At 31.9% G+C, this 14,696-nt stretch overlaps 1 protein-coding gene across 2 annotated transcripts in view; it reads left to right on the top strand.

Moving 5' to 3' along the window:
- The first annotated feature begins 280 nt into the window (after positions 1–280).
- LOC102625700 (MATH domain and coiled-coil domain-containing protein At2g42480-like) overlaps positions 281–14,696 on the top strand; it is a 34,316-nt gene continuing 19,900 nt past the window's right edge. Inside the window, exons 1-6 of one of the 2 annotated variants that reach the window (XM_052440562.1) lie at positions 281–439; positions 552–681; positions 782–951; positions 1,058–1,352; positions 1,778–1,944; positions 2,048–2,475. In XM_052440562.1, the coding sequence (XP_052296522.1) occupies positions 412–439; positions 552–681; positions 782–951; positions 1,058–1,352; positions 1,778–1,944; positions 2,048–2,202 (945 nt within the window). In that variant the 5' untranslated portion in view covers positions 281–411 and the 3' untranslated portion in view covers positions 2,203–2,475. Of the gene's footprint in view, positions 440–551; positions 682–781; positions 952–1,057; positions 1,353–1,777; positions 1,945–2,047; positions 2,476–14,696 lie in introns of those variants that run through there. The other variant, XM_052440563.1, reaches the window with a different exon arrangement.

Below are 14,696 nucleotides of genomic sequence, written 5' to 3'. Positions count from 1 at the left end.
GTACATATTTTTGTTCATTTGTACTGTAGTTGTTTTCTTGCTTCTTACCATCCATTCTTGCAACCAAGCAAAGAAATCAATATTCCTTGACCAAACCAAACAAATTAAAGAATCAATATCCCTTTTCCCCATTGCATTCCCATTTCCATTCCATTCTTGCAACCATCATTTTCCAAAACTTGGTGAATACCAATAGTCATTCTGACTCTTTCTAGAAATTTAACGTTGAATTATATAAACCCTCAACCTTGATCCTTTATATGTACCACGGTCCCTTTTAGATATCTTAAAGAAGAAATAATACTCTTGAGAGAATACCCTAGCCCTTGAAGAATCTTATTATAATCAATCTTTCTTCAGTACTAGTTTTTGTACTTGAAGATTTATAATAGTTTGGAGGAATTTGCTGCAATGGAAAATAAGTTTGTAGGCCAAGTTGGTATGTTCTCTGACTCTTTCCCCACCTTCCCTTTTCTATATATATTTATATATGTGCATTGAAAATTTCTAGCCTGTTATTTTCTGATCAATGTTAAAATTACTCTTGACAGCAATTTCGAGATCCATTTCACATGTACCACCGGCGCATTTCTTACTCAAAATAGAGGTATTTTCATCTCTTGTGGAGAATGAAGGGGAAAAGTATGAATCTTTGGAATTTGATGCTGGAGGCTACAAGTGGTGTGGCCCAAAACCTAATCGTACACTATATTCAAATCACCTTATTACTAAATTACATATCATAATCTAATATGTTATTTTGAATTCATGATGGTTTCAGGAAACTTGTTGTCTACCCAAATGGAAATAAAAATGAAAATGTGAAAGACCACATCTCAGTCTACTTGGCTATGGTAGACACAAGTTCACTTGGCCTTGGTTGGGAAGTCTATGTGATTTTCCGCCTATTTGTGCTTGATCAGAAGAAAGACGAGTTCTTGATTCTTCAAGGTTAGTTATTACACTCAAACACTCAATAATGTTTATGATTGTTTTGTGCTTAATTATTTAAGTGAGACCTAATCAATGATTTGGGCCGGTCACCTTCATGTGATAGATGCCATGGGTAAACAAAGACGTTTTCATGGATTAAAGCTTGAATGGGGTTTTGATCAATTCATCCCGCTTGAAAAATTTATTAATGCTTCGAATGGATATCTTGTGGGAGATACGTGTGTTTTTGGAGCAGAAGTATTTGTTAAAGAAACGAAAAAATGCACAAGAGAGTGCCTTTCCATGACGAAATTGACATCAGCTTCCATTTGTAAGTATGTTTGGAAGATCGAGAACTTTTCAAAATTGGAGGCAAAGTTTTACGAATCAGAAGTATTCGTTGCTGGAGATCAAAAGTGGTATGTATGCTTTCTGAAATGGTGTTTAAATTAGTTCGGAGTTTTTAAAATTCGGATTTGAAATATGATCAAAGTTATAAATTTAACAGCAATTTACAACTCTAATATATCATAGTCTAAATCTAGACATGAGCATGACTAATACTTAGGGTTCATTTGTAGATGTGCAATATATTTCTGATGCACAAGAAATTCCTTTTAGTTTTGAATAATACAATTTGTTAAAAAGATGCACCATATTAAAACCATTTCTTCAAATGTATAGTGTAAAATGAATTGTTAATTTTTGTTTTTGTTTCTCTATCCATATATATAATCTAAAGGCCACATCTGAAAGTTAACGTTTTGATAATTTGTTAAGTGGAACCTTAAATATGTAAAATTGAATGCAGAGACTTAATATTTACCCTTGTTGAATTTTTCAGGAAGATACGCCTCTATCCCAAGGGACAGGGACAAAGGACTGGCAGTCATCTTTCTATGTTCTTGGCATTGGCTGATTCATCAACTGTAACTCGTGATTTTAAAATATGCGTGCGTTACACATTGCGAATCCGAGATCAATTGCAGTCAAAGCATAATGATAAAATAGGTAAGTTATTATTGACCCAAACTTTAACAGTCAATGCTGTTCAATAAGCTTTATAGCTAAATACAAAAAACTTGAGGCTTTCTATTATTATTGTTTCATGCAGCAAGGACATGGATCAGGCCCTCCATTGGAGCTAGGGGTTGGCTACAATTTGTTGAACTCAGTTACTTGAACAAGGCAAGCAATGGTTTGCTTGTGCATGATGTGTGCATTGTGGAAGCAGAAGTGTCTGTGCTTGGAATTTCCAAAGCCCTGTAATATATAAGTATATAACTAATAAGGATTGTAACTCTTGCAAAAAAAAATTGGGATATCTTATAATAAGAGTTAATCTCATTGTACCTATATCTTTTAACAAAGAAATTCATGACACTCAATAATCGGCGGTTAATTGGTTGTTAATTCTCCAAATAAAGATTACATGGGGGCCTTCTTATGGGTTTAGCCCATATATCTAATTCATTGTTGCTTTTTTACTCTGTATTTCGCCTTATAGTCACAATAGATAAGGTACTTTGGTTTTTCAATTCAGATTCTAATTTTCAAAATTATTGCCACATGACAAAGCACTTTAATTAATCACTTTCTTTTATATACACACACATACTCTAGTGAGAGCATCTTCATTTTATGTCAGTAAAATGCAAAAAAATATAAATTTCAATACACTAACATATAAAAATGTGAACGATCACGTCTCACTCTACTTGGCAATGGTAGACACAAGTTCACTTGGATTTGGTTGGGAAGCCTATGCAGTTTACCGCCTATTTGTGCTTGATCAGAACAAAGACGAGTTCTTGATTCTTCAAGGTTGATTATTATACTTGACAATGTTTATGATTATTTTTTTCTTAATTATTTACCTAAAAGCTAATGAATGATTGGGGGCCACTTCATCATGTGGTAGACAAGGGTGATTTTAAGTATAGGTGAACAAGGATTGCCTAAGGCCTTATATTTTTTGAAGGCCTCATTTTTTTTTTAGTATTTCTTAATAGTTCTTTAATTAATAAAGATCCTTTTTTTAAAATTATGTATTGTAGAGAAGCCTATTAGACATCTTTATAATTAACAGTTATACCACAACTAAGAATTATTATTATTTTTTTATAGAAAATCAATATTTGGTAACCTTAATGTTCAAGATATATAATTAATAAAATTGTTTAGCTATTAATTCATTCATTATTAATTTTTCCAAAAAAAAATTTAATTTTTTACCTTTTAAGTTTCCTAAAAAAATTAAATTCTTTGACTTTTAATATTCCTTTTAATTTCCATTAAAACCTTGTAATATAATATAAAAATCAATAAATAAATAGATTTCTTGCTCTTTTTTTACAAAGAGAATTATTACATTCATTAATTCATGTAAAAAAGAAAAAAATTAGTTTCTTAAAATATAAAGTGCATATCTATTATTTCATAATCAATTCATTATCTCAACTTTATGCTATTCTAAATATTCTATTTGAAAATAATATTGTTTTTATTTATTTGTTTGTTTATTTTTGTAATAATTTTAATGGAAGTAAAAAAGATATCTTCTTGGTTATTTTTTTAGGTTTGGTTTTTGAAAATTTTTAAGATATTTTTTATTACTATTAAAATTCAAGAGTTAAAAGCCGAATGAATTTTTTAGTCTTTTATATTTCTTTGAGTATTAAAATTATAAAATAAAAAAAGGCCCCACAAAAAAATTTTGCCTAAGGCCCCATATACTTTAAAGCCGGCCCTAGTGGTAGATGCCATGGGAAAAGAAAGACGTTTTCATGGATTGAAGCTTGAATGGGGTTTTGATCAGTTCATCCCACTTGAAGAATTTAACGATGCTTCGAATGGATATCTTCTCGGAGACACGTGTGTTTTTGGAGCAGAAGTATTGGTTAAAGAAAGGAACAAATGCAAAGGAGATCAAAAGTGGTATGTATGCTTTCTGAAATGGTGTTCAAATTCATTCGGAGTTCATAAAATTCGGATTTGAAATATGATCAAAGTTGTACATTTAACTGCAATTTTCAACTCTTTTATCATAGACTAAATCTAGACGTTCATACCTGAGCTGAGCATGACTAATACAAAGGGTTTATTTGCACATGCACGATATATTTCTGACGTTGACACAAAAGAAATTTGTTTGAGTTTTGAATAATACGACTTGTTTGAGAATGTCTCATATTGAAAACCACTTCTTCGAATGTATAATGTAAAATGATTCGTTAAAATTTGTTTGTTTCTCTACTCATATATATTATCTAAATGCCACATTTGAAGGTTAATGTTTTGATAATTTGTTAAATGGAACCTCTTAGTAAATATGTACAATTGAATGCAGAAACTTAAACTGTACCCTTGTTGATTTTTTTTAGGAAGATACTACTATATCCCGAAGGACTGGATGAAGGTTGTGGCAGTCATCTGTCTATGTTCTTGGCATTGGCTGATTCGTCAACTATAACTAGTGGTCTTAAAATATACGTGCATTTTACACTACAAATCCAGCATCAACTGTTGTCAAAGCATAATGAAGAAAAATGTAAATTATTATAACCCCAAACTTTAATAGGTAATGCAGTTCAATAAGCATTGTAGCTAAATACAAATAACTTCAGGTTTCTATTTTTGTTCTTGCAGCTAGTACATGGTTCAGCTAAATACAAATAATTTGTTGAACTTAGTTTCTTGAACAAAGGAAGAAAATGGTTTTCTTGTGAATGATGTGTGCATTTTGGAAGCAGAGGTGTCTGTGCTTGGAATTTCTAAAGCCGTGTAATGTATAACTAATAAGCATTGCTACTCTCGCAAGAGAATTAGGATGCCAATTTTAATTTTATTTATTATAATACTAGTTAATCTCATTGTATCCACATCTTTTGGCAAAGAAATTCATTTGCTCGCATTCGATAATTGGTGGTTAATTGGTTGTTAAGTCTCCACATGGAGATTACATGGGGCTGCTTTCTTATGGGTTTAGCATGTGATATCGAGTCTACTGTTTCTTTTGTTCTCTTTGTATTTTGCTTTATATCAGCAATAGGTACACTTGGCGATGGCTTTGGTATTCTTAGGTTTTTAATCATACAAGTGTGAAGTGAAATCAACTTAACTTTCAAATTACATAAAAAAAATATTTACCAAACAATTAATTGCTGCTCAATCAAAATACCAAATCAAGCCAAAATTTTGGAAGTTAATTATAAAATTTTTGGTAATAAAAATAAAACAACTAAAATATTGCTTCAACTTGTTGAAATATACATTTTTTTAGTGGAGGATAATTTTGTTAATTTGTATTGTAGTTGTTTTCTTTCCTCTTACCATTCCATTCTTGCAACCAAACAAAGAAATCAATATTCCTTTCCCCATTCCATTCCCCTTTCCTTTACTTTTAGCTTTCCATTCCATTCTTGCAACCATCAGTTTCCAAAATCTGGTGAATATCAATATTCATTCTGAGAGAACTCTAATCTTGATCCTTTATATATACCATGGTCCCGTTTAGATATTTTAAAGAAAAAAAATTACTCTTGAGAGAACTCTAACCTTAAAAAATCTTATTATAATCAATCTGTCTTCAGTACTGGTTTTGGTATTGGAAGAATTATAGTAATTTGAAGGAATTTGTTGCAATGCAAAAACAAGTTGTTATGTTCTTTGAAATTGTGTTGCGGTCCAAACGTTCAAACTTTACTTGTTTCCAATTATAAGCATGTTTGGAAGATCGAGAACTTTTCAAAGTTAGAGTACACGATTTACGAATCAGAAGTATTCGTTGCTGGAGATCAAAAGTGGTATGTATGCTTTCTGAAATGGCGTTCAAATCCGGACATTCGGAGTTCATAAAATTCGGATTTAAAATATGATCAAAATTCTTCATTTAACGGCAATTTAAAACTCTAATATATCATAGATTAAATCTAGACCCGAGCATGGCTTAGGGTTCATTTGTACGTGTGCAATAAATTTCTGATGCAAAAGAAATTCTTTTGAGTTTTGAATAATACAACTTGTTGAAAAAAGATGCATCATGTTAAAACCACTTCTTCGAATGTATAATGTAAAATGAATTGTTAAAATTTATCCGTTTCTCTATTCTTAAATATAATCTCAATGCAATATCTGAAAGTTAATGTATTGAAAATATGTATAATTGAATGCAGAGACTTAAACTTTACCCTTGTTGATTTTTTTTCAGGAAGATACTACTCCTTCCCAAAGGACTGGGAGAAGCTAGTGGCAGTCATATTTCTATGTACTTGCGGTTGACTGACTTGTCAACTATAACTGGTGATTCTAAAATATACGTGCTTTTTACACTGCGAATCCGGAATCAATTGCTGTCAAAGCATTATGAAAAAAAAGTAAATTATTATAAACCCAGACTTTAACAGGTAATTCAGTTCAATAAGCTTTGTAGCTAAATGCAAATAACTTAAGGTTTCTATTGTCGTGTTCGCAGCTGGAGAATGGTTAAATACCTCAACCCAATTTGGGGGTTGGAAAAAATTTGTTGAACTCAATTACCTGAACAAGGCAGGAAATGGTTTTCTTGTGAATGATGTGTGCATTGTGGAAGCAGAGGTGCCTGTGCTTGGAATTTCCAAAGCCCAATAATATATATTCTAATGAGCATTGTGACTCTTGCAAGAAAATTGGGATGCCAATTTTCTATTTTATACCTTATAATAAGAGTTGATCTCATTGGAACCACCTGTTTTGGCAAAGAAATTCAGTTGCTGAAGCTCGATAATTGGTGGTTAATTGGTTGTTAAGTCTCCACATGGAGATTTCATGCGGATGCCGCCTTATGGGTTTAGCATGTGATATCTAATCCACTGTTGCTTTTGTCCTCTTTGTATTTCGCTTTATAATCGCAATTAGTAAACTTGGCGATGGCTTTGGTAGTACAAGTTTTTTATTATACAAGTTGCAATAAAATCAACTTAACTTTCAAATCACATCAAAAAATATTTAACAAATGCTTAAGTACTGCTCAACCACAATACTTAATTGAACCTAAATTTTGCAAGTTAATTATATAATATTTGGTAATAGAGAACAAAACAACTAAGATATTGCTTCAATTCGATGAAATATACATTTTCTAGTGGAGGATATTTTTGTTCCTTTGCATTATAGTTGTTTTCTCTCCCCTTACGATTCCATTTTTGTAACCAAACGAAAGAATCAATATTCCTTTATCGAACCAAATAAATTAAGAAAATCAATATTCCTTGACCAAACCAAATAATTAAAGAAATCAATATTCCTTTCCCCATTCTATTCCCCTTTTCTTTGCCCTTAGCTTTCCATTCCATTCTTGCAACCATCAGTTTCTAAAATTTGATAAATATCAACAGTAATTCTGACTCTTTCTGAAAATTTACTCTTGAATTGTATAAACCCTTGACCTTGACATGCTTCTATATACCATGGTCCCTTTTAGATATTTTAAAGGAAAAATATTACTCTCGAGAGAACTCTAACCCTAGAAAAATCTTATTATAATCAATCTTTCTTCGGTACTAGTTTAGGTACTTGAAGAATTATAGCAATTTGGAGGAATTTGTTGCAATGGAAAAAAAAGTTGGTATGTTATTTGAAATGGTGCTTCGGTCCAAACGTCCCTACCAAGTTTGGATTTAAGCTGTGATCAGACAGACGTCCAAACCTGAGGATAATTATATCTAATTACGGTCCAAAAATATACAGGTGTGATATAGTTGATGCAAAAGAAATTCTATCATACGAAAATGATTCGTTTGTTAATATCTTTACTCATATCATCTAATTAAATGCCTCATCTGAACATTAACCCTTAGGCCATGTTTGCTTGGGGGGTAGAAGAGCGAGGAGAGGAAAAGAATTTGATTTCTTTTTTACTTTCCACTATTTGGTTGGACCAAATTCAATGGAATTGAATTTTCATTAAAATTCAACTTCCATCAAATTGAAAATTTTGTATTCCTTATCAATGAATAAGGATTTCGAATTCCTCATCTATTGGAATACAAAAATTCCATTATTATTCTCTAATAAAATTAATTTAAAATAAGTTAAAGTGCAAATAATTTATATTTATTTTCATAAATTAAGAGGATAATTTATTTGAAAAAAGAAAAAGCATTAAGGTGAATCGCCGGACCATCGCCAGAGTTTCGCCGGAGATGCATCACACCATCAAAACAAGTACCAATGAATCCTTGTGAGCCAATCTACAACCCTATAGAGTTATAAATGCTAATATACATTGGCATTTACCTCAAATCTTGTTTAAATAGTTGGGAATATTTTAACTCCCATATTTCCAACTATATAGTGTATTTTGTGCAAAATTAACACTTCCAATGAATAAATCATCCATTTCTGATAATTATTATGTATTTAACGCGATAAAAGATGGTGGTCAACATCGGTAACGCCAGTCAACAGCGGTGTAATTTTTATTTTAAAAAAGAAAATTCTCTATTTAACTAGGTAATTTCAATAGGCTAACATATTTATTGTTTTCAATAATTATAAATATTTCGAAACTAAATTAAACATATAACTAACCATGCAATGTTACTTATTTTGATTATAAAATAATAACAAATTAATTAAAAATATAATATAAATTAAATTTTTTGTTATTAAGTTATTTTCTATATTAAATTAATTCATAGTTTAATTATTTTTTTTATTTGTTAACAATATTAACATTAAAGACAATGGGTATATTTGTCCAAATAAAAACACATATAATTTCTTTTCCTTTCAAATTTATTGTGAAACCAAACAATAGCAATTAATTTTTGGAGTCCTCTCCTCTCATCACCTCTCCACTCCTCTCTTTTTTTTTCTTCTCCCCTTTTTTAAAACCAAACACCACCTTAGTAGATTTTTTTTTCAGGAGAATAAATCTCCCTCCGAAGGGAATCAAAAGTGGAACCAGCGTGTCATCTTTCTATGTACTTGGCATTAACTGATTCGTCAGCTATAACTCTTGGTTTTGAAAGACACGTGCGTTTCACACTGCGAATCCGGGATCAAGTGCGGGGAAAACATGAAGATGCAAAAACTAATTAAATTAACAATTATCGTCCTAAACTTATTTAACAGATGCATGAATTGATAAGCATATAGTAGTCAAGTAGTGTGACTACTATAAGTTTGTTTATAGCTAAATATAAATAACTTTGAGGCTTTCTATTGCTGTTGTTTCATGCAGCAAGGAACGTGGTTCAGTCCTCAATTGAAGATCGAGGTTGGCCAAGATTTGCTGATGTGTGCATTGTTGAAGCAGAGGTTTCTGTGCCTGGAATTTCCAAAGCACTGTGGTAATATATCTAATTAGCATTGTTACTTGCAAGAAAATTGGGATGCCGATTTTTACTTCTAATTTCTTATAATAAGAATTAATCTCATTGTACCTACAGATAGCTTTCACGAAAGAAATTCAGCTGCTGACACTCTCATCAGTTTTTGGTTTTCAAGTCTCCACACGGCGATTAGATGGGTTCAGCCTGTGATATCTAGTCAAATGTTGATATAGTTGTCTCTGTATTTTGCTTTATTTCTCTTTAATAAATCTTTTTTAAAAAAATGGGAAAAAAATCTTCGTTGTTGTTATGAGATATGTTTATCCACCTCTTGATCAAAATAATGTACTTTCACACTAATAACTTTAGAAAGTGAATTATAAAAAATATTTATGAATTGTGCATCACAAAGTGTGTTGCTAAATGCACGACTAATTGTTAGTGAATTATAAGAATATGGAGGCAAAGAACAAAGAATATTTCTTAGGATTTGAGACGTGTTTGCACACTTTCCTTTAAGGTTTTATTTGCCCTCTCCAATCTTGGTTTGCTATAGAGTATTAATGGCAAATTACCCCCAAGATATATCAAATCCTGAATACAATCTCTAGCAAATAAGATTGTATTTCCAGAACATATATGAAACCTACAAAATCTGATCTTTTATCTTATTGTATGTCTTTCTTTTTATGAATAAGATGTTTATTTGAAAGAATACAACCATTAGAAATGGTACTTCTTCGAAAAAACTCTTTTGGTTTGAAAATGCATCGATTTACAATTGAAATCTTTTCAATCTTGCTAACCGTTTTTCAATTGACAACTTTCTGGAAATAAATGGTTAGCCATTTTCTCAATAAACGGTGAGCCGTTTATTCTAGGACATAAAACATGCTCTCTGGACTTAAACGGTAAGCCGTTTTCACCATAAACGGTGAGTCGTTTATTTCAGAACAAAAAACATGCTCTCTGGGCTTACCGTGACTTAAACGGTAAGCCGTTTTCACCATAAATGGTGAGCCGTTTATTCCAGAACAAAAAACATGCTCTCTGGACTTAAACGGTTAGCCGTTTTCTCAATAAATGGCAAACCATTTTCGTCCAGAATATCAAACCAAACAGACTTGAAAGATGTTACAATCTCTCTTACAATCCCCACTAGATTGTAATATTTTTCAGATTTATTAATGATAAACTTATACATACAAAAGGTATCTTTCGATTTTAACCTTTAATTAGTGAGTGTATTTCAAAGCATTTACAAGACAATAGTGTGCTAAGCATTAAACTTTGTCTCTTAAGTAAATACCGGAGATACATCACATATAAGCTATCCCAGATTTCAAAGTTGTGTTCCAATAGTTAGCACTATTCCGGCCTTGTGCTCTATCTTGGATTCATGAACATTTACAAGATTAAACCATGACCTTGTTAGAAACGGCACCATTTCTTATGTTCACTTAGGTGAAGTTTCAAATCATGTCTTTAGCTACTAAAAGACTTGAACTTCATTAAGAGTAAATACTCAACCTCAACCTCGTAGCTATTTGCACCGAATATCTCGAATGGGATTATTTATTACTCGGTGTCAAACCAGTCACATAACAACAACTTGTTATTACCCATTTAACTATGGAGTAGCGGTATAACTACTACACAGTTGGGTTACCGTCGTTGGTGACTTTATTATATAAAGGTTTCAATCCCATTCCATAAGATGTATCCTTAACTAAGTCTCTTGAAAGACCTTTTGTTAAAGGATCTGCTAGGTTCTTATTAGTCCTAACATAAACAATATTAATAACACCATCTGCTATTAATTGTTTCACATATTCATGTCTTAAGCTAATATGTCTAGACTTTCCATTATACACTTTATTATAAGCTCTAGACAATGTAACTTCACTGTCGCAGTACAAAGAAATAGATGGCATCGGTTGTGGCCACAACATTATATCAAACAACAAATTTCTCAGCCATTCTGCTTCTTTGCCTGCAGATGCAAGTGCTATAAACTCACTTTCCATTGTTGAATGAGTTATGCACGTTTGTTTCTTTGAAGCCCAAGAAACCGCTCCTCCAGCAATTGTAAAAATCCAACCAGAAGTGGATTTATTGTCTCTTGTATTGGTTACCCAACTAGCATCTGAATATCCTTCCAGTACTTCAGGATAATCATTATAAAACAAACCCAAATTAACGGTCCTTTTAAGATAACCAAGTATCCTACCAATTGCTTTCCAGTGTTCAACACTAGGGTTACTCGTGAATCTTGACATTTTGCAAACTGCAAATGCTATATCAGGCCTCGTACAATGCATAGCATACATCAAGCTACCAATTGCACTAGCATATTCTAGTTGAGCTACTATTCGGCCTGAATTCTCTAGTAATTTAATACTAGAATCATATGGGGTATTAGCTTCTTTAAATTTCAAATAATTAAATTTAAGAAGCACTTTCTCTATATAATGAGATTGACACAACGAGTAACCCCCACTATGTTTATTCACTTTGATACCTAAGATAGTATCTACTTCACCAAGATCTTTCATCTTAAATTGTGAAATTAAATACTTCTTTGTATCATCTACTCCTTGCATATTTGTTCCAAAGATAAGCAAGTCATCAACATACAAGCATATAATTACACCAAAATCATTTGTATATTTAAAATATACACATTTATCAGCATTATTATGCTTAAAACCATGTGATAAAATTACCGAATCAAACTTCTCATGCCATTGTTTTGGTGCTTGCTTTAAGCCATAAAGAGATTTGATTAACTTGCATACCTTTTTCTCATTTCCAGGCAAAACAAATCCCTCAGGTTGTTCTATATAGATTTCTTCATCAAGATCACCATTAAGAAAAGCTGTTTTAACATCCATTTGATGCACATATAAATTGTTCAATGAAGCAATTGCAAATAGCACTCTTATAGAAGTTAACCTAGCTACCGGAGCATATGTATCGAAATAGTCAATACCATTTCTTTGCTTAAACCCTTTGGCTACTAATCTAGCCTTAAAAGTTTGCAAAGAACCATCATTATTGTAATTTCTTCTAAATACCCATTTGCTGCTAATTGGTTGAGATCCTGGAGGAAGATCAACCAATACCCATGTTTGATTCGACATTATCGAATCCATTTCATCATTTACCGCCTCTCTCCAAAAAGAAGCGTCTCTAGAAGACATAGCCTCGCTAAATGTCTTTGGATCTTTTTCAATATTTAACAACAATGGTACTTTGTTAAGTACATTCTTTCTATCCCCTTCAACCAAGAAGAGTAGTGCTTGTGATGAAATAAAATCCGGAGCTAAACTCTTTTCTTTCTTTTCACGTTGACTCCTCCTTAGTTCGAAAGATGTCGTAGACTCTTTCCTTTTATTATTGTTAGTGGAGGTAACAGGAGTATTAACACATGGTTGATCAATAATTGATTCTGATTCAATATTAGAATCATGTTGAAATTTATTCTCAATAAATTCAACATCTCTAGATTCCACAATCACATTAGAATTAAATCTAACAACCTATAAGCCTTGGAATTTTCAGCATATCCTACGAAAACACTTTTTATACCTCTAGCACTCAACTTTGATGACTTAGGGTCATGTATTTTATAAAAAGCTAAACAACCCCAGACCCTTAAATACATCAAGTTTGGTTTTCTTCCTTTCCAAATTTCATAAGGAGATATATGTGTTTTCAAAGATGTAATTCTGTTATGAATATGACATGCAGTGAGTAATGCTTCCCCCCACAAATTATTTAGTAGTTTTGCATTAAGGATCATGGAATTTATCATATCCGTGAAGATCCTATTCTTCCTTTCAGCCAAACCATTTTGTTGAGGAGTAAATGGAGCTGATCTTTGGTGAATAATTCCAACTTCCTCACAATAATTATTAAATTCAATTGAGAAATATTCACCACCTCTATCACTACGAACCATTTTGATTTTCTTATCTTTTTGGTTCTCAACTTCAGCTTTGAAAATTTTAAATTTATCAAAAGCTTCACTTTTTGTTCTAAGTAAATGCACATAAGTGTATCTAGAACAATCATCAATAAAAGTGATGAAGTATCTCTTACCTCCTTTTGTTAAAATGCCATTATACTCACAAATATCAGTATGTATCAAATCCAATATTTGAGTATTTCGTTTAGCTTTAGGAAAAGGTTTCTTAGTTATTTTAGCTTGGATGCAGATTTCACACTTATGACCTTTAACATCATTGCAATTAATCAAACCATGCTTAGACATGTATTTCAAAGATCTAAAGTTCAAATGTGCTAATCTAGCATGCCAAACATCACAAGACTCAACAATATAAGCTAAGTTGATATTATTATTATTAACGCTGAGTTTGTACAATCCATCACAAGAATACCCTTTCCCAACAAATAATCCATTCTTTGACACAATACAAGTATTACCCTCAAGCACAATCTTAAGCCCATGCTTACACATACAACTAGCAGAAATAAGATTCTTCCTAACGGAAGGTACATGAAAGACATTATACAATGTGACTTTCTTTCCAGAAGTGAAGTTGATCTCAACTACTCCTTTCCCTGCTACTATGGCTGCATTATTGTTCCCCATGAGAACCATTTGTCCTTCCGTTTCTTCTTTGTATGATAAGAAAAATTTCTTATCATTACAAACATGAATTGTTGCACCCGAATCGAGCCACCAATCATAGGACTTAGTTTCAGCCATATTGGTTTCAGTAATCATGCCAATTTGCATTTCAGAAACCATAGCACAAATCTCTTCAGATTTGTTTTCAATAACATTAGCTTTATGGGAATTCACTTCTTCTTTTTTCTTCTTGAATCTGCAATCACTTTGGCGATGGCCTTTCTTACCACAAAAGAAACAATTTCCAAAAAACTTTTGTGTGCTGGACTTCTTGAATTTCTTGTCATTCTTGACTTTAAAATTCTTTGAGAATTTACTAGCTTCAACAACATTAACTTTAGTAGAATCATGCTTATCCTTGGATTCACGAGACCTAGTCTCTTCTTCAATTACCAAGTGTTTTTGCAATTCTTCTAAAGTTATGTTCTCTTTACTATGAAGGAGTTTCTTTCTATAATCATTCCAACTTTGAGGCAATTTAGCAATAATAGCCCCAACTTGAAATGATTCAGAAATTTCAACTTTTAACTCTCGAAGCTTAGCAACAATAATTTGTAACTCATGTATTTGATCAAGAATGGATTTTGTGTCTACCATAATAAATTCAAAATATTTAGATACAAGGAATTTGTCAGTACCTTCTTTCTCCGTTTTGTATTTGTATTCAAGAGCATTCCAAATTTCCACCGGAGAAGTCATAGAATTGTAGAGATCATATAATCTGTCAGAAAGCGTATTGAGTATGTGACCCCGGCATATCAATTCATCATCTTCACGACGTTTCCTTGCAG

Source organism: Citrus sinensis, chromosome 5 (genome assembly GCF_022201045.2).
Source record: "Citrus sinensis cultivar Valencia sweet orange chromosome 5, DVS_A1.0, whole genome shotgun sequence".
NCBI lineage: Eukaryota > Viridiplantae > Streptophyta > Magnoliopsida > Sapindales > Rutaceae > Citrus > Citrus sinensis.
This window is presented reverse-complemented; position numbering and strand designations above follow the sequence as displayed.